General features: G+C 42.2%; 1 protein-coding gene across 1 annotated transcript in view; it reads right to left on the bottom strand.

Annotated features, from left to right (window-relative positions):
- Nucleotides 1–19437, bottom strand: part of CLSTN2 (calsyntenin 2) — a 693642-nt gene that overhangs the window by 97453 nt on the left and 576752 nt on the right. Inside the window, exon 6 of the mRNA XM_032797107.2 lies at nt 8073–8258. Coding sequence (XP_032652998.1) covers nt 8073–8258 — 186 coding nt within the window. The remainder of the gene's footprint in view (nt 1–8072; nt 8259–19437) is intronic.

Consider the following 19437-nt stretch of genomic DNA (forward strand, 5'->3'; position numbering starts at 1 on the left):
ACTGATACAGCCCCGCCAAGGCCAAGAAAGAAATGGCGCAACGGTCCTCTCCTTGCACTTCCATTTTCGGAGCCACATAACCAGCGGCTCGACGGCCTTCTCCAGCCAACTGCCTCTCGTCCCGAGTAGCCCAACCCCTTTGGTGTGAGGCAGGGGGGCGGATAGGTGATATTCCAGCATGCCAGAAGGCACATAATATGTATAGCAGGGGCTTATTCCCTGCCAAGGAGGAAGGTTTGCTTTAGATTAACTAGAACACTGTGGCCAATTAGAGCACCTGACTGCCAATTAAGAGCACCTGACCTCCAATTAGAGCAAGCCTGACTCATCATGGATATAAACCCCGCTTCAGTCAGACAGGGGGTGGTAGTGAAGGAGAAAGGTTGATTGAGCAGAGTGTCAGATGCAGAAGAGAAGATTTGTCAGAGAGAAAATAGAAGGTGGAGGAGTGCGCGGTGGGATTGGGAAGGCCCAACAGAAACCCTAGGTTAGAGGGGCACCCAGCTTGTATAGAAGAGAGGCGAGAAAGGCCGTCACAACTACGGGGGTATGAGAGGGAAGTAACCTAACCCAGGGGAAGAAACCGCTAGTCAAGTGGTTCACCACAACCCCAGGGCCCCTGGGTTGGGACCTGGAGTAGAGGGTGGGCCCAGGTCCCTCCCTCTCCACTCCCCTCCTCCAAGGACACTAGGGGAGTGATTAAGAACTGGTTCAGAAGCAAGCAATAGCACCCTGAACCTAGCCCAGAGAAGAGAAAGCGCGAGACCCAGCAGAACAGTACCGGCAATTTGCCACACGGTATGTGGGGACTGTATCCTAACCAATATTTTTGTTATCTAATTACCATACTGTAATCAACACACAGCTTCGTGATGGCATTTGTCACATTTAATAACTCTGAAGTTCTTGGATATTTCCCCCGCCCTTATGTTATTTCTAAGTTTTTTCTTTTAAAAAAAAATCTCATTTAAAAGTCATTTCCAAGTGGCAGCATCATGAAACCTAAAAATATATATGTGGAAGCTGTGCACAAGGACAAACTGTGTTTGTTTTATAAGCACTAATTGTGGATAACACACCAGGTTGCATTGCCTAATACACAGATGTTATCTATTGGAAAACATCAAATTCAATTTATCCAGATGGCACAATTTGTTTTTTTATTGCTCAAGCTATTTAAAAAATATTTTACTTGCACACAGCACAAGTAACACTGTCTTTTTCTAAAGGAATCAGCCTTTGTTTTATGCATTCTTTTTAAACTTATAGGGCAGAGAGGTAATTTGCAAAAACTGTGTATTAAAGAAAAATAGGTTGTTGAACTAAAACAGATTTGTACTAAATAATTTATGGGATTATGGAGAAACATTTCTGTCTCTTTATTAATCCTGCACCATGGTCAGAGGCAGCAATAAACATTTAGTAGGGTAATCATGCTAAGATCTAATTTTTCAGTTAGAGTGAGACTGTGAGAAAGCTCCCAGATGAAGAAATACACTTCCTAAATAGCTTACTAAGGCTACAGTTCAGCAAGGTACTTAAACTGGAGCTAAACTTTAAGTGTCTGATAGCACTGTAGCTTAAAAATCAGACTCCTGCTTAAGGACCTTGGTGAATCAGGCCCGAAACTGACAGTTCCTACTCAATCCCCACATAATTGGGTGGAAATTTACTTCAAAAACCATGTTGGATTTGGATGTTCAATATGCAGCGTCTCATGGAGTTTTAGCATAGTTTATCCAGGGCCCCTGCTAAGTAACTGTTGGACCCACATTCCTGAGATGTTCCCTTCTTCAGTATGAGAGATTTAATTTTGAACAATGACTTTATCAGTAGCCGGAAATCATCTGATTTCACTGCAACCCTAGAGAATATAAAACGTGACTGGTAATATGATTTTATATGCAAATTCATTTGTAATTACCATTTGAAGTGCTCCTTTTTGCATTTAATTTTTATTTCTGTATTAGAGAAAACAAGTCAAAGTCATAAAACTAACTATTCGGGAGTAAATCCTGTCTGTGCTTATGCAACCATGTCAGGGATAGTGAGTCAAATAAGGAGGACAAAGTCAACATGTAGGCAAGAATATACCTGCTGAAGGGACACAGCTGCAATCCCGTCACATTGTTTTTGAGAGCATTAGCAACTGCTCTCTACTACAGCAACAGGATACTCACCGTAACTACAGTGTGTGAGGTAGGAAAAAAAAGGGGGCTTGACTCCCCCAAAACAGTATAAAGTACGTTATCATCTATTGCAAGAGCTAGCAGCTTCCAAAAGAATCACAAAGCACTTTGTTTCACAAGACAACAGCAGCAGACAACTGCTCACTGAAGCAGGGCTGCCCAGAGGATTCAAGGGGCCTGGGGCAAAGCAATGTCAGGGGCCCTTTCCATAAAAAAAGTTGCAATATTATAGAATACTATATTCTCATGGGGGCCTTGCGGGGCCTGGGGCAAATAGCCCCACTTGACCCCCCCAGGTGGCCCTGCACTGGGGCACCTCAACATTCTGCTCAGGGTATCTTGCACTGCTGCCTAGGGTTTCGCAAGATTTTATATGAACTTTTTAAATACTTCTTGCTGTTTTTCTGTGGTGGGCGACAGCAGTATTTCATTGATTAAAAATAGATGTAGATGGTTTCACAGTATGCAAATGTCAAGAGATGTCATCCCTCCCTTTATTAATGCTGTCTTAGAATCCTAATTTCCTCGTCTAGTGTCCATAGATCTCGTTGACTTTAGTGGGTGCTGCACAAGAGCCACAGAGTTTAAGGCCAGAAAGAACAGCAGATCATCCAGTCTGACCTCCTGCATCTCACAGGCCTCTCACAGCACCCACACATTAAGCCCAATAACTGAAATTAAACGATAGTGTTACAGCCCACAGGAGATTAGACTAATATGTGCCACAGGCAGAGAATAGGAGGGACCAACATACACCAGTGCCTGGCAGGGAAATGATTAAGTGAGAAACAAACATTCAGTTAATCTGGGCAAATCACTCACACTCACACAGAGCAGAGGATGGTGAAAAAAAACAAACAAAAAAACCCACAAACACACAAGGCCACTTGCCAATATGACCTGGGGCAAAACTCCTTTCTGACTCCACATATGGTGATCAGTTAGACCCTGAGCACATGTGCAAGAACCAACCAGCCAGGCATTTGAGACTGAGAATGCTCGGTGCCCTGTCCAAAGTGTTATCTTCAGCTGTGGCCATTCCTTATGCTTCAGAGGAAGGAGATTAAAAACAAACAAAAACAGAATACATTTGGGGCATGTGTGGCAGTGGGGAGTCCCTTCCTGACTCCTGCAGGTGACCAGCTCAAGTTCCTAAAAGGCCATGCTTCAGGGTTTCAAATATAAACCAGAAGGGAGCCCCAGGGCTGTTGGGCCTTGCCTCTTAGCATCACAAGCAACCTCGGCATACTCATAAATTTGCCCAGCTCTTTCTTAAAACTAAATAAGTTGTTTCCCCTCACAACTCCTATAGGGGGGCTGTTCCAGTAACTCACCCCTTTGATGGTTAGAAACCTCCTTCTAATTTCCAACCTGAATTTGTTCACAACCAGTTTATATCTATTTGTTCTTGTGCCAACACTGACCTTTAGCATATAAATGATGTCCTAGTGCTTAGGGCATTAACTGAGACTTGAAAGGCCTGGGTACAACTCCCTGCTCTGCCACTGACTTTTTGGGTGGTCTTAGGCAAAACACTTAATCTCTCTGTGCCTCAACTCCCGATCTGCCAAATGGGGCTGTTAGCAGTTCCCTATGATTTTATTTTTATGCAAATATATTGGAGAGAAGGGAAACAGCAGCCTGAGCATTAATCCCCTGTTGTTCAGCCTTAACTTATTTGTTTAGTCTAAATGTTATTTTAGTGGGGGTGGAGGGATGGGAAGGGGTACTTTACTTTTGAAGAAAACTATAGATTTTTTTTTCCAAATCCCCTATATTTTAAAACGAGTCAAGAAGCATAATGTCATCACCTGAGCTGAGGTTTTGCTTCTTTTTTTTAAAGCTCCTGTTACACTGATCTTTCCTGGAAATTACATTGCATATCTTGATAGTCAAAGTGGGAGTGAATCACTGGCATGTTGAATGGCAAGTATAAATGAACAGAAAGACAAATGACTGCATTTTAATGTCTTGTCCTTCTTCAGCTGTTGAATTCACTGGATGTCCACCAGATAAGTTAAGCAGTGAACACATATATCAGCTGGGGCCTTAATTAGAAAGGCTTGCGCTCTATGTGGCACAAGTGATCATTTCTCTGTAATCACTCAACACAGCACTCTCCCTGCAATCACACGGTGCTTCACCGACATCAAGATACACAGGTTGTTCCTTTCAAAGAATTTAGTCCTCAAACCATTACACACGATCAAATCATTTCTGGGAGAAAGTTTTCTTAACAAAATTAACCTGCTTTCCTATGAGCTCTCTCTGAAGTAGGGATTGGCAGTAAGTACTAAATACAGGCATGTAAACCACTCCAGATGCAATTTTGATGCAAAACTCATTTTCTTTTATAACCCTTTCAAGGAAACTTCTGTCATCAGTATCTGTCTGTCTCTCACACCCACTCTTCTCTATGAACACAGGAATTCCAGACACAGGAGACTATCCTTGAGTCCATTTGAATTTTTCCCATTTTACAATGATATTTTGCATTCCATCTATTTTCTCTTCTGGATTTAAAGATTCTATTCCTTTATAGATGTGCTGGGAACAGCTCTCACCTAAGCAATAATATAATATTGTTAGTCATTTTGTATGTCTGTCTTCCCAAACACTTTCCACTCCTAGATATGCTAAGACCTGCTGAAGTGTTTATGATCATGCCTCTCTCTATCAATTTTAGCCTGCAGATATTCTTCCTAGGAGATAAGTTAACTCAGAATTAAGATTGTAAATACTTATCAGTTACTCAAAAAGAAAAAAAAAAGAGCCTTTTAAAAACATAGTTTACTCAAAAAGCAAACATTAGAAAGATTGGAATTCCGCCCTCCCCCGCCCCAAGTGTCACTTGAACTAGAGAGCCTAGAAACTCACATGTAACCTTAACTCTACCCCTTGCACCTACCAACCTTCCACCTTGCATCCTTGCTGTACCTTGAGTAACATTCTGATAGAATTCTTATCTAAACCTAGTTTAGGTGTAAAGTCTGCCTTGCCAAAGTAGTTTCCTCAGAGTGTTGAGCTGATAATCTCTGCTGCTGTACACATGTAGCTGTGATACTGCATGTATGATCCCTGTCATCCCACATTCCTGGCATATAACTTACCTAGTTTAGGTCCTGCCCTTAACAGATTCATATCCCCAGATGTGGTTGCTACATATCTTTTCTAAATCTTACAGAGTAACTCTTCTTCATCTGAAACCATGCGTATTTTGGTGAAATTGTCCTGAATAATTACCCAAATGAAGTCAATTTTTGTTGAAGACATAAAAACCTATGTTTTTCTGATGCCTGCATAGGGTCTTGAAGAAGGCAAGAATATTTTGCTGTAATGTGAAGACACGTTTATTTTATTTAAAAGCTAAATTTGTACATAATCGTCCATCAATGTGGTTTTCAACTTCTCATTTGCAAAACCCTACAAAATTTTGAATGGAGGTGCAGACCCCTTTGGAAATATCAGGCATGGTGTTCACAGACCACATGTTGAAAACTACTGTTCTACGTTAATGACAACCTTTCACAGACCCCTGAGACATAGTCTGCAGACCCTCAGGGGTCTGTGGACTACAAGGTGAAAACCACTCATCAACAAGAGTAAAGTTGCCCAGTTAGATCAATGTCTCAGTTTTAATATTACTGACTGATGAAGATGAGTGCTGCTTGTAGATAGATTTTCTCCTGCTTTTGTGGTATCTGTTAGTTGGATTATGATACAGGAGTAAAATTATGGTTTTTTGTGTTACCTTACCTGTGCAATTTCCAGGCTAACAGATTTTATGAGGACAATAATATTCTTTTACTTCTTGTTAACCCCTCCTCCCCAAGTAACTGATAGATAGTGACAAAACTCTATCCTTGTCTCCATGGGTCCTGCATTTCCTGATGGATTTCACTAGCCTCAGAGGCTCACTGTGACCCTCCACTTTACCCTTCTCTCTCTAGAGACAAGGGTCACAGTCTACTGAGCCATTTTCATCATAAGCCAGAGAGAGAGGTAAGGAGAAGCTATCCTCCCATGCACAGTTTCTGTTGTCTCCCAGTCTCTGTGATTAATCGGGGGGGCAAAGGAGCAGAGCCCAGGCCCTCCCTCTACTTCTGGCTCCAGCCCAGGGACCCTAATAGTATCAGCTATGGTAGCTGAACTTTTAGGAACAGGATACTTACAATTCCCTGGGCTACTTCCCCACAGCAGCCCTCACTTTCTCAAGCTCCACTTCACCCTTACCTCAGGCCCTCCTTCCTTGTGCCTGATATGGTGTGTACAGCTCAGGCTCTCCAACACCACAACTTCTCACAGCTCCTGACATGCACACCCACCTGACTAACCGGGAGGTTTTTAACTAGTTTCAGCCAGCCCCTGATTGGCTTCAGGAGTCCCAATCAACCTAGCATCCTCCCTGCCTTCTGGAAAGCTCTTAATTGGCCTCAGGTGTCTTAACTGACCTGGAGTAGCTGCTATTTACTTATCCTGGTGCCAGGGATTTGCTTAACCTGGGACTAATATATCTATCTTCCACTACTTTTCTATAACCATCTGGCCTTGCCCCATCACAATATTTATAATCTTAACTCCAAGTTAAAGGTTTTTGGCCTGGGAAATGCTTCAGATTTTTAAAAAATGTTTGGTAAAGTAGCCTGAGACATTTTCATGCCCAAAATTATTTTCTAAAAGGTTAGTTTATTGATCCATACATCTGTGCAGTAGTGAAATGGTGCTATCAAAGCAAATTTAAGCCAATTAATAAAGAAGAACAGAAAAGTTATGAATTAAAATGGAAAAGTTGTATGGATTGTGGGCATCCTAGAACACATATTGTAGAAGCTTAGACATGGGTCTTAGGAAAGATGCACTCTGGGGCTGTAGACTGCCTAATTGCACATTGATAGCAGTTCAGACACAAGCCTTAAGAGTGACACACCCTGGGGTTGCAGATATCATAAGATAAAGTGTACATAGCTCTAAAGTGTGGTTTAGTCAGTGAACATCCTGAAGTGCAAATCTTACGCAAGCCTTTAGGTGGAGTGCTGGTCACTCCAATGCTCAGAAACTATACCAGAGACCACAAATAGAAATAAAAATTTCAGGTCATAGGTGTACTTTTTTTCTTAACTAACTAATAGCTAACTAAATAGTCCTCTTGCCTTCCAAGAATAACAAGACACTTTTCCTGTTGGTGATACCTGCACAGCAAAACAAATTTGGAGCATCTAGTTCAAGCCTATATTGAGCTACTGAATAAAGTGGCAAAACACATTTGGAAACTCTTCACTGAGTCAGAATATCTTTTGTAGAAACTATCCATCTCTGAAATATCTTTTGTCCATAGTATCTCAAACTTTCCCTTTTTTTTTTTTTTTATTTAAACTCTAGCAAAGACTGCATGACATTTCTTAAGTGGATTTGTTTGGTGCAATGAAATTAGAAAGGGTTATTGGAACAGGAGCTACAATTTCATGTGGGTGAAATGCTAAGGTCTTCGTAATAACCTGTTATTTGTTTATACAGCTCCTGGTATGATAAACATGGATCAGAACCCTAGGTAACACCACAATAGAAATAATAAATCATCCACATCATAAATGAAGGGAAGGGAGAAGGATGAGAAGGAAAGAAGATAAAGAGGAGAAGAGAGGAAGAAGAGGAAAACTGAAAGCAAGAAAGTAATGAAGAAAGAGAAGGAAAAGAAAAGCAAGAACTACCTCTGATGTCACATCATTAAAATTAATTCCTATAGGTACCAGCCAGTTAGCTGTAATGGTCATTGTGCTTATGTAAAACCACATATACAGTAGCGATTTGGTCTGCGTGTTTATGGAAAAAGTGCTTTATCTGGACAGAAAGAATTAATAAGTAAACTGAAAACCAAACACATACCACATAATTTTTGCAGTGATTTCTCAGAGTATGTCTCTCTGTCACAGCCCTTTCCAATGTAATTGGTTTGCAGTTCAATAGTGGTCTGGATTAAGGAAACAGGTCCATCACAGGTTTCCAGATGAATGCTGGGAAACAAAGGTATGCTGCCAGAGCCAGGCTTATACTCAATACGCTTGTTCCAGTCTGAAAAATAAAAATAAATACACAGTACAAAATAATTAAAAAAAGAGGACTATGGTGATGAACAGTGGAAGAATTTCCTGAACAGCACTGGGTAAGAGCAGACAGAATAGAGAGGAGAGGCAGTGTTGGAGACATGGTGATTAGACCAAACACTGAGCTCAGTGCTTTGGAGACAATTTTGTGTTTAAGATACTTGTTTTAGCAGAAAATAAATGCACCAGATTGTGCTGTGGAAATCCAGGAAGAGCTGTTTTACGGCAGGGTTGGCAGCTCAGGAGAAAAGAACTTCAGATTTGTTTGCTTAATACAGAGTTGTGTTTTAGCTGAGTTATACTGAACCACATGTCACAGGCACCTAACTAGAGACCCGAATGGACAACGAATGAATAGTGTGATGTGCACATTTAAAATAAGCCACATTTTCTAGTATTGACCAGGTAAGCTTGATGGGCTTTGAAGACTAAATTCTTATTGATTTGTAAAATGCCACTGCTTTACCTCACCAGTTCAATAAGTTCATTGTTGGGAAAGAGGCCATAAAGTTTGAACCCAGCCATCAATGAGTTAATTGCCCTATTTTTTTTTAAATGTTACTCTATTTGTAAAAGTATATTGTGCACAGTGAAGTGAAGTAATAACATCACTGGCTAGTGCTGGGCAAGCACTGTATAAGTCTCCTGACAAGAACTGTTAATACATCTCAGTCCTGATCTGCAATGGCATTGCTTATATCATATTCCTTGGAATGAGATTGTCAGTAATGCCAAATTATGACAGATTATGAAATTCTGTGATATGAGCAAATGTCCGCTAAGGACTAGGATATGACCATCAGCCTCATTTGACTCATGATTAAAAGTTTTTCAATTCTAGTCTGCAGATGTGAAAGGCCAGCGTACCCATCCACAGCACTACCTCTCTCTCCTTCCAAATGTTGTTTTGGGTATGTCTACACTATGGGATTACTCTGATTTTACAGAATTCGATTTTTGGAAACAGACTGTATAAAGTCGAGTGAATCCAGCCACACTAAGCACAAATTCCGGAGTGTTGCACTGCGGGTAGCTATTCCATAGTTCCCGCAGTCTCCCCCACCCATTGGAATTCTGGTTTGTGCTCCCAATGCCTGATGGGGCAAAAAACATTGTTGTGGGTGGTTCTGAGTACATGTCGTCAGTCCCCCCTCTTCCTCCCTCCCTCCTGAAAGCAACAACAGACAATCGTTTTGCACCTTTTTTCCTGGGTTACCAGTGCAGATGCCATACCACGGAGCCCGCTCAGCTCAACACAGCAATCATGAACATTGTAAACACCTCGCGCATTATCATGCAGTTTATGCTGAACTAGAACCTGCAAAACCAGGTGAGGAGGAGGTGGCAGCGCAACGACAAGAGTGATGAGGACATGGACACAGAATTCTCTCAAACCACGGACTCTGGTGCTTTGGAGATCATGGTGTTAATGGGGCAGGTTTATGCTATGGAACACCAATTCTGGGCCCGGGAAATAAGCACAGACTGGTGGAACCGCATAGTGTTGCAGGTGTGGGACGATTCGCAGTGACTGCGAAACTTTCGTATGCGTAGGGCCACTTTCATGGAATTTTGTGACTTGTTTTCCCCTGCCCTGAACCGCAAGAATACCAAGATGAGAGCAGCCCTCACAGTTCACAAGCGAGTGACGATAGCCCTCTGGAAGCTTGTAACACCAGACAGCTACCGGACTGGTCAGTTGGGAATCAATTTGGAGTGGGAAAAACTACTGTGGGAGTTGCTGTGATGCAAGTAGCCAAAACAATCACTGAGATGCTGCTACCAAAGGTAGTGACTCTGGGACACGTGCAGGTCATAGTAGATGGCTTTGCTGCAATGGGATTCCTTAACTGTGGTGGGGCGAGAGATGGAACCCATATCCCTATCTTGGCACCGGAGCACCAGGGCACCCAGTACATAAACCGCAAGGGGTACTTTTCAATGGTGCTGCAAGCACTGCTGGATCAAAAGGGACGTTTCACCAGCATCAGCATGGGATGGCCGGGAAGGGTTCATGACGCTCGCATCTTCAGGAACACTAGTCTGTTTAAATGGCTACAGCAAGGGGTTTACTTCCCAGACCAGAAAATAACCATTGGGGATGTTGAAATGCCTATAGTTATCCTTGGGGACCCAGCCTACCCCTTAATGCCATGGCTCATGAAGCCATACACAGGCACCCTGGACAGTAGTCAGGAGCTGTTCAACTATAGGCTGAGCAGAATGGTGGTAGAATGTGCATTGGGATGTTTAAAGGGACGCTGGCGCACTTTACTGACTTGCTCAGATCTCAGCCAAAGCAATATTTCCATTGTTATTGCTGCTTGCTGTGTGCTCTACAATCTCTGTGAGAGTAAGGGGCAGACATTTATGGCGGGGTGGGAGGTTGAGGCAAATCGCCTGGCCACTAATTAAGTGCAGCCAGACACCAGGGCGATTAGAAGAGCACACCAGGAAGCGCTGCGCATCAGAGAAGCTTTGAAAACCAGTTTCATGACTGGCCAGGCTACGGTGTGAGAGTTCTGTTTGTTTCTCCTTGATGAAAACCTGCCCCCTTGATTGACTCATTCCCTATAAGCCACCCATCCTCCTCCTTTCGATCACAGCTTGCTTTCAAAGGAAATAAAAGTCACTATCATTTAAAAACCATGTATTCTTTATTGATTATAAAAATAGGGAGAGAACTGACAAGGTAGCCCAAGTGGGGTGTGGGAGGAGGGAAGGAAGGAAAAGACCACTTCAAAACTTGTTGAATGACAGCCTTTTGCTTGGGCTGTCCACTGGGATGGAGAGGCAGGGTGCACTGAGCCTCCCCCCCTGCGCATTCTTGGGCATCTGGGTGAGGAGGCTATGGAACATGGGGAGGGGGTAGGACGGTTATACAGGGGCTGCAGTGGCAGTCTGTGATCCTGCTGCCATTCCTGAAGCTTCACCAGACACTGGAGCATGTCTGATTGATCCTGCCTTCTCTGATCTTCCTGCCGCCACCTCTCATCTCAAGCATCCCTCCTATCCTCACGTTTGTCCCTCCTGTCCTCACGTTCATCCCTCCCCGTCCACGTTTGTTGGCCGCTTTCCTGTACTGTGATACTATGTCCTTCCACTCATTCAAATGAGCTCTTTCACTGCGGGTCGACTGCATGATCACAGAACATTTAATCTCTTGTGCGTTTTTTTTGCCACCTTATCTGAGATAGCCTTAGGGATGGAGGAGAGAGGCTTGAAACATTTGCAGCTGCGAGAGGGAAAAAAGGGAGAGAAGTATTTAAAAATATACATTTTACAGAACAATGAGTATACTCTTTCACAGTGAACAACACCATTCACATTGCATAGCACATGTGATTCTGGTACAAGGTCACATTTTGCATCTTAATATTGAGTGCCTGAGGCCTTGGTGTTAGAGATCACAGACAAAGGGCCGGGCAACAGAATTCGGCTTGTATGAGGCCATTGTAAGCCATTGTCTTTCGGCTTCTGCGACCTTCATAAAAGCAGCACCCTCCTTTCCCGTACCAAGCAAAGCCCGTTGAGTGCTGCGGTTTTCATGTTAACATGTAGCAGCAGAAACCAAACTAACCCCCACCATCCAATTCTCTGGGATGATCAGTGTACCCCTCCTCTCACCACATGGCTGATATCAGGGAAGATCCCTGCTAGCCAAACGCAAACACCTCAGCACCAATGGTCCCCGCTCCCCACTGCTTGGCTAACTGCAGGGAAGGATTTCTTTTCAGCCACAGGCAAACAGCACCTTAGGAATAGCCACCTCTGTCCCCTTAATTAAATCCCCGTATTTCAACCAGGTTACCATGAACGATATCATTCTCCTGAGGATAACACAGCAAGATAAAAAACGGATGTTGCTTGAATGCCAGCAAATACCAGGACCATATGCTGTCATGCTTTGTCATGCAATAATACCAGATTACTTGCGACTAGCATGGCGTGGTAAAGTATCCTACCATGGAGGACGGAATAAGGCTGCCCTGCCCAGAAACTTTCTTCAAAGGTTTTTGGAGTACCTCCAGGAGAGCTTCATGGAGATGTCCCTGGAGGATTTCCGCTCCATCCCCAGACATGTTAACAGACTTTTCCAGTGGCTGCACTGGCCGCGAATGCATCCCAAGTCCTCAGGGCAAATTAATTATTAAAAAACATTTGCTTTTAAACCATGTTTTATATTTACAAAGGTACACTCACCAGAGGTCCCTTCTATGACTTCATGGTACGGGATACTGCCTTGGGAGGGTTGGGAGGCTACTTCAGTCAGGCTGAGAAAAAGATCCTGGCTGTTGGGGAGAATGGTGTGCTGTGTGCTCTCTGCAAGTTCATCCTCCTCCTCATTATCATCTTTCCCGTCCGCAAAATCTTCAGGCATGGCTGAGAGTATCCCCTCCTCGGAATCATGGTCAGGAATGGGATAGTGGAGGCGGTGCTCCCTAGAATTGTATGTAGCTCAGCATAGAAGCAGCATGTCTGCAGTTCTGCACCAGATGTCCGTTTGCTTCTTTGGTTTTCTGGTACCCTTGTCTGAGCTCCTTAACTTTCACGCGGCACTGTAGTGAGTCCCTCATGTGTCCTCTCTCCATCATGCCCCTGGAGACTTTTTTAAATGTTTTGGCATTCCGTCTTTTGGAACGTAGTTCTGCTAGCACGGAATCCTCTCCGCATACAGTGATCAGAGCCAGTACCTCCCATATGGTCCATGCTGGAGCTCTTTTTCAATTCTCAGACTGCATGGTTACCTGTGCTGATCAGCCCTCCAGGCTTGGCAAACAGGAAATTAAATTCAAAAGTTCCCGGGGCTTTTCCTGTTTACCTGGCCAGTGCATCCGAGTTCAGATTGCTATCCAGACTGGTCACAATGGTGCACTGTGGGATAGCTCCCAGAGGCCAATACCATCAAATTGCGTCCACACTAACCCTAATTTGAACCAGCAATGCGATTTCAGTGCTACTCCCCTCGTTGGGGAGGAGTACAGAAATTGATTTTAAGAGCCCTTTATGTCAAAGCAAATGGCTTCGTTGTGTGGACGAGTGCAGGGTTAATTCGATTAAATGCTGCTAAATTCGACCTAAATTCGTAGTGTAGACCAGGCCTTAGTTCTGTGAACTACTAATGACAGAAAGCTACAGATGAAGATGCTCTGCAGGTTTACAGCCAGACCTGGCTAATCCATGATTTGTTTATCCAGCTGTCTCACAACTGAGAAGATTTGAGCAGTTACCAATCTTACAGCACATGCTGTATGTACCACTGACCTTTTCAACTGGAATGTTTAGTTTCTAAATGTGAATAAATATGGTGTTTTCAAACTGTTTTAGGGATTAGTGAGTTCTGATTTACTGATCCCACCAAAACAATGCTGTATTAAAATCAAGAATAATGAGTGTGTTTTAGCTATATTTTCAATTTACATTTTATCCAAGTACACTTTTTTTAGGTACATAATTTATTACAAAACAAAGCAAAGATGCCACATGAACATTGAGATTAAACAGTTAACTCTTTTAAAATCACGGGCCTGGTTAATCTGTGTCTGCCTAAGCTGCACATCTAGGTATTTGGAAGATTTTTTAGACAGAGCAATCTTGTAATGTGCATTGCTCCAGCTTCTCTGAAGTATTTTTAGCCACAATAAAAGTGGGTCTTTGCTAGTAGAATAAACTCATTAAGTCTGAACATTCAATCAAACCTGATTAAAGGGAATGTACCATCCAAGGAAGTTCTCTTGATCGGGTGATGGAGACAAAAGTCTCCAATTCAGTAATTAAATAGACTTCCATTTGCTTTATAGTGAATCTTCACTCTGCTCATGCTGAGGTTTTACTCCACTGTAAATAGGTTGTACCAAGATAACTCTTTGGCATCAGGTCTCACTGCAATTGTTTCCAGAGGGTGAGTAAAGAAGAACTGAGCCTAGAACTGCTCTCCACTATGTACTTTCCAGAGAGTCTCTTGCTACTGCTGATTTGGGATGACTAATTTGAGACACCTTAAAAGGGACTGATTTTCTGACCATTCACCCTCTGAAATGCTAACCCTTTTAAAGTGTCGCAAATTGGGCACCCAAAAATCACTGGCCACTTTCGAAAATTTGGCTTAGTCTATCCAATTTTCTTTCACATACTTGTTTTCTTGCCAGAGAAAGAGATTAATCATTTAATATTTTGTTATTAACTGCCTGAAGCTATGACTGTGGGAAAATGAAGGTTTCACATGACGTTCCACATCTACTGTAACAAAAGCTTTTAGGATGAGTTGGTCACTATTCAAAATTATTAGAAGGCAATCATGACTTACTCACTATAGCTATTCTATAGGATGTTTAAAATAACTACATTTGCCTGCAACTCCCCTCTCTAACAGATAACTAATTCCCTAGAATGCCTAAGACATTGTCAATTGTATATCAGTATATCAACAGATCAGTATTCTTTATTCTTTCCAAAATACTTCAGGTTTACACCCTCAGACTGCTTAGAAAATAATGCAATTTACTTCCTAACATTTCACTTCAAAAATATGAACATTTGCTGTTATATATGTGCCTTGAGGACAGATGAATTATGGAGCCTTCTATTTTCACATTCTCTAGTTACTTACGGACTATTCCCACACCCACAAATCATCAAACTATTTAAAACGCTTCAGACTAGTTCTACACTTCTCTGATTTTGGCCACTTTTTGGTTTCTCAGCTATCTTAGATTAATTGGCACTCATCCAAAATATTCATCACTGGATGTGTGAAATGTGACTGAACCATTAACGCTGACATATCTGTCTGCAAATCCACAATCTTTAAACATGTGTGAGGTGTTGCTTATAAAATAGGCCATTACAAATGTCAATACTCTTATTGTAGAATAATGGAGGGCTTCTTTTCTTCTGTTTTGTTTTTAATTGTCATCTCACTTTCCCTTGGAATTTAAAGAGGTGCAGCTTCATTTATTCCTGTTACTTTTCCACTTGGCAAGCTAGATCACTTAAGACTAGAAGTATACAAACCCTCATAGTTTTAGCTATTCATATTTATCCAAGGTCCACTGTAAAATCTCATCTAGAATTCAATCACTGCTTTTTCCTGCTGTCTAGCATTTGCATCACAGTATGTGTTGCTGCTAGTATTTTCATCAACATGCATGACACTGGGGCTAGATCCTCAGTCCTGCCTAAGTCCCAACTGCACTGCCTCCACTGACACAAAAGGGATTTAATGCCGACTTATTAAGGTCAGCATAGCATTCTCCCTCAGGGTAGGTGGTATTCTGGGGCAAGAAGGGACAATGGAGTGCAATGTAATCCTGAGCACCCAGTCTCTAAAGTGACAGCTATGTTAAAAATAGATCAGGTTGTATATATAGTCCTCATTCCTATGGTATTTCTATACCCCAGAGGTGTTAAAATTGAAGTTAACACTCCTACCCTACCCCCCAGTAAGAGGCAACTTGAAAAGTACATAGAAGTTGTGAAAGTGTGAGAGAATGCGTGAAGTATCTGTGTGAAGAGGTGACTGGAAGAAAACTAAGTTGGAGAGATGAGTATTGCATTTCATTCTGAATGGGGCAAGACACATACTTGTTCTGATCTCTTGCAGAAGAAAGCTTCATTGATTAGGTCCAGGTCCCGTAAAAATCCCATCCTTTGTCCTCAATAGGCCTGATTGGCAGGGTCATAGTTCCATGGAATAGTTACTGCAGGAGGTCATGGGGAAAGAAGGGATCACTTACATAACTTGAACCTCGGCAAGCTTTTGAATTGCAGGACAGAGATTTTAGATTGGGATAGACAAAATGCAACTAATTTCTAAGGCTGACTAAACAATTAAGATATCTGAACCCATCTGAAATGGATGGGTTGATATCCAACAAGCTAAATCCAAATCTCCTGGGTACTCTTTTGGTAAATTCTGATCTGTGACAATATATTTGCAAGGTAATTCAGAGCATCACACACGGCAAACCCATGCCAGCCACAGAAAAGAGTCTGGGTGAGAATAAGTCTGCTCAGTTCCAGAGAAGGAAGACACTGTCTGCACCTCCTCATTCAGCTGGCCCTATTCTGCCACTTGTGCTAGAAAGCACTGGCAGGTAGTCCTGGATAGGCCTCACAACTAAACATCACCATGGCATATATTTGGGTGTGAGGTTCCATGGACTATGCAACTAAAATTTGAGCCTAGATCCAAACTCTTGAGTACCTCAAACTAACCCAGTGTGATCCTGTTCAGATCAAATTTCAATAACTAGCCAGTCTTTAAAAATAAATAATAATGATCCCCATGCACAAGGATGGAATGATTTTTCCTTTTAAGTGATGAGTAATGTAAATGTTTAAAATAAAATATGGGGCACATACCTTGACCTTTATAGGGGTATTATCTAGTTTGTCTTTTCCTTTGGTATATACTGTAATACAATATATTTCTAATTTCTATTTACTCTATCTGCTAAAAAAGGCAAATTCTGCCTCCACCTTGTGGCTAGAGAGGGAGCCCTGGTACACTAACCAGTACAGTTCCTCCTGTGCCGGGGAAGACACACAGAACTCAGCTCCCACTGAAATTGCTTCTGTGCCTATGTGGAAAAGGCGGTGGGAGCTATGTGCAAGGGAGGGGGTGTAGAGCTACCTGGTGAATTTCTCCAGTCTCCCCTGTGGAAGGGCTGTCCCTGCAGGCAAGTGGGGCCGATTGCAGCCTCAAGGGTTGGAGCTGCATTTGGCCGAGTACAAGAGGTTGTTTGATTCTCTCTGTACATCACCCCAGCAACCTTCTCAGTGACTGACCCCTAACTGATTTGTTTGACAAGTATCATCTGTATTTAAATATTTTACTTTGTATGCACTGAAAACCAATAGCATGTTAGAACAAATAAAAAAAGCCAGTACACCCAGACAGAGTTACACACCGAACAACTGTGAACAACTCAACATCCTCACTAAGTGCCCTAGAAATCTCATGATTGATGTACTACATGATACTTAGATGAAAAGATGCCCAAGGGCAGAGGTGAAAGTAAGCTGGTATGGTAAGGTACCGCATACTGGCAAGAGGTGGTACACCATGCCGGACTGCACTGGCTTCTCCAGCAGTGATTTAAAGAGCCCAGGGCTCCAATGGCTGCCGGAGCCCCAGGCCCTTTAATTCACCCCTGAGCCCTGGGGCTCCCATCCACCTCTGCAGTTGGTAGCTCTGGGGTGATTTAAAGGCCCTGGGGCTTCCAGCCACAGCCAGAGCTCCAGGGCCTTCAAATCTTGACAGGCCCTACCTCTTCCAGTTGAGGCCACGCCCCCTCAGGACTCCAGCGTACCGGTAAGTCCTTTACGTTATTTTCACCTCTGCACAAGGGCTAAATAAATGACATCTCTGGATACCTACCATATGGAATCTGGGACGTACAGTGCAGTACAGTCAGGCAAGGCACGGTTTTGTTACAATATCATTTATTTCAATGGAATGTGGAGACATACTACCACGTCACAAGCTGGTGCTGCTTGGCTTAACTTATACATGTAGGGAACGCTTAAAAGGTTAATGTTCAATGAAGATGCAACATTTCTGGGGTAGTCCTGTGCTGCCCTTAGCTTTTGAATACTGAGCTCTACAGAATGCCATTTTAAAGGCATAAGATATATTGTCAAAATTATAACATCCCATTTACACAAATAAGATACAAGATCTCTTCCTTTGTTTTTCAGACATTGAAGTGAATGCACCAAGCCGTTCAAAGGATTAAGAGAGGAAATGGTGATTCTTTTTTCTCTGCAGTAATTTGTTTTGTTACTGTTATACCTGCTCTGAATTCTCAATACCTGAAATAGGTCTCTGAATGCTAGAAAGCCTCACTCATATCTTTATTAGCATTCAAGGTCTTTCGTAGTTTGATTACTGAATGATACTTTTCTATTAATATTCTGTCTTCAGGTTACATTTGTCTGACTATAATTCCTTTGTATATATTTTGTGCACGTGCACACACACACAATCACTTCCCCTTCCACAGTTTTCCATTCATTTTATAATCAGTTGGTAATGTAATTCAGTTGTTCTTTACAGTCGAGAGTTAATTTTGGGAGAGATCTTGAACTGCCACATCATAATGATTGGAATAAATAAACTTAAATTTACTTAAAGAACTTGTACATGTATATCTTTATGATTCTGCTCCTGAAATCTGATCTGTATAAGTGGATCCCAGCACAGCCCCATTGATTTCAATGGCATTCTTCAGGATTTCCCCAGGCAGATCCAACTACAGGATAAGGCCTGAGTTGCCAGAGTTCAGACTAGTGCAAGCATAGGAGTAAAACATCAGATTTGACCATAGCAAATTTCACTTTTGGCATGGCCTCATTTCATAGAACATTTAAGAATTAGCATTCTGTTGTACTCACACGGCAGCAAGAAAGAGTGTTTAGTGATGTCACTGTTCCCTTCTCCCCTTTCATGTTTTCTTTGTCTATTCCCTTATCTCTCTCCTCCCTGTAACAAATAATTTAGCTTGCTTTTTGTTTTATACTCATCAAATTAGTTTAACGTTTAAAAAAGGGCTTCTCTCATCTGTATTTTATTTCTGCCAGGTAAATCTTTGAATATCACTGCAGACTGGTTTGAAGAACAGTGACTGGTTATAGTTTAGGCCTTGTCTACACCTAAAGCTTGTGTTGACGTGACTACATGGCTCAGGGGTGTGAAAAATTCACATTCTTCAGCGATTTAGTTAAACCAACCTAAGCCCTGGTTTAGACAGCTCTAGGTGACCAGAAAAATTCTTCAGTCAGCCTCGCCATGGCCTCTCAAGGGGGTGGATTTATTACAGCAAACAAAAAACCCTTCTATCACTGTAGCAAGTATTTACACTAAAGCAGCATACCTGCAGGTTTGCATCTGTGCCTCCATAGTGCGAGTAGCATAGATATAGCCTTACAAACATATCCTTAGAAACATATGATCACATCTTTTCCAAAATGCCAATCTAATTTCAGAGGGTCTTGAAAGACTTCATTTCCACGGAGTGTCAACAATTGGCTTAGTATTTTTGACTGCTAACGTTGGCTTTGTGATGTTAATGCTACCAGAACTATGGATATATGAGTCACATTTTTGAATCTGCAGAGACTTCTGAGAACCAATTAATCCACCC

This window comes from Chelonoidis abingdonii, chromosome 8, assembly GCF_003597395.2.
Source record: "Chelonoidis abingdonii isolate Lonesome George chromosome 8, CheloAbing_2.0, whole genome shotgun sequence".
Classification (NCBI taxonomy): Eukaryota; Metazoa; Chordata; order Testudines; family Testudinidae; genus Chelonoidis; species Chelonoidis abingdonii.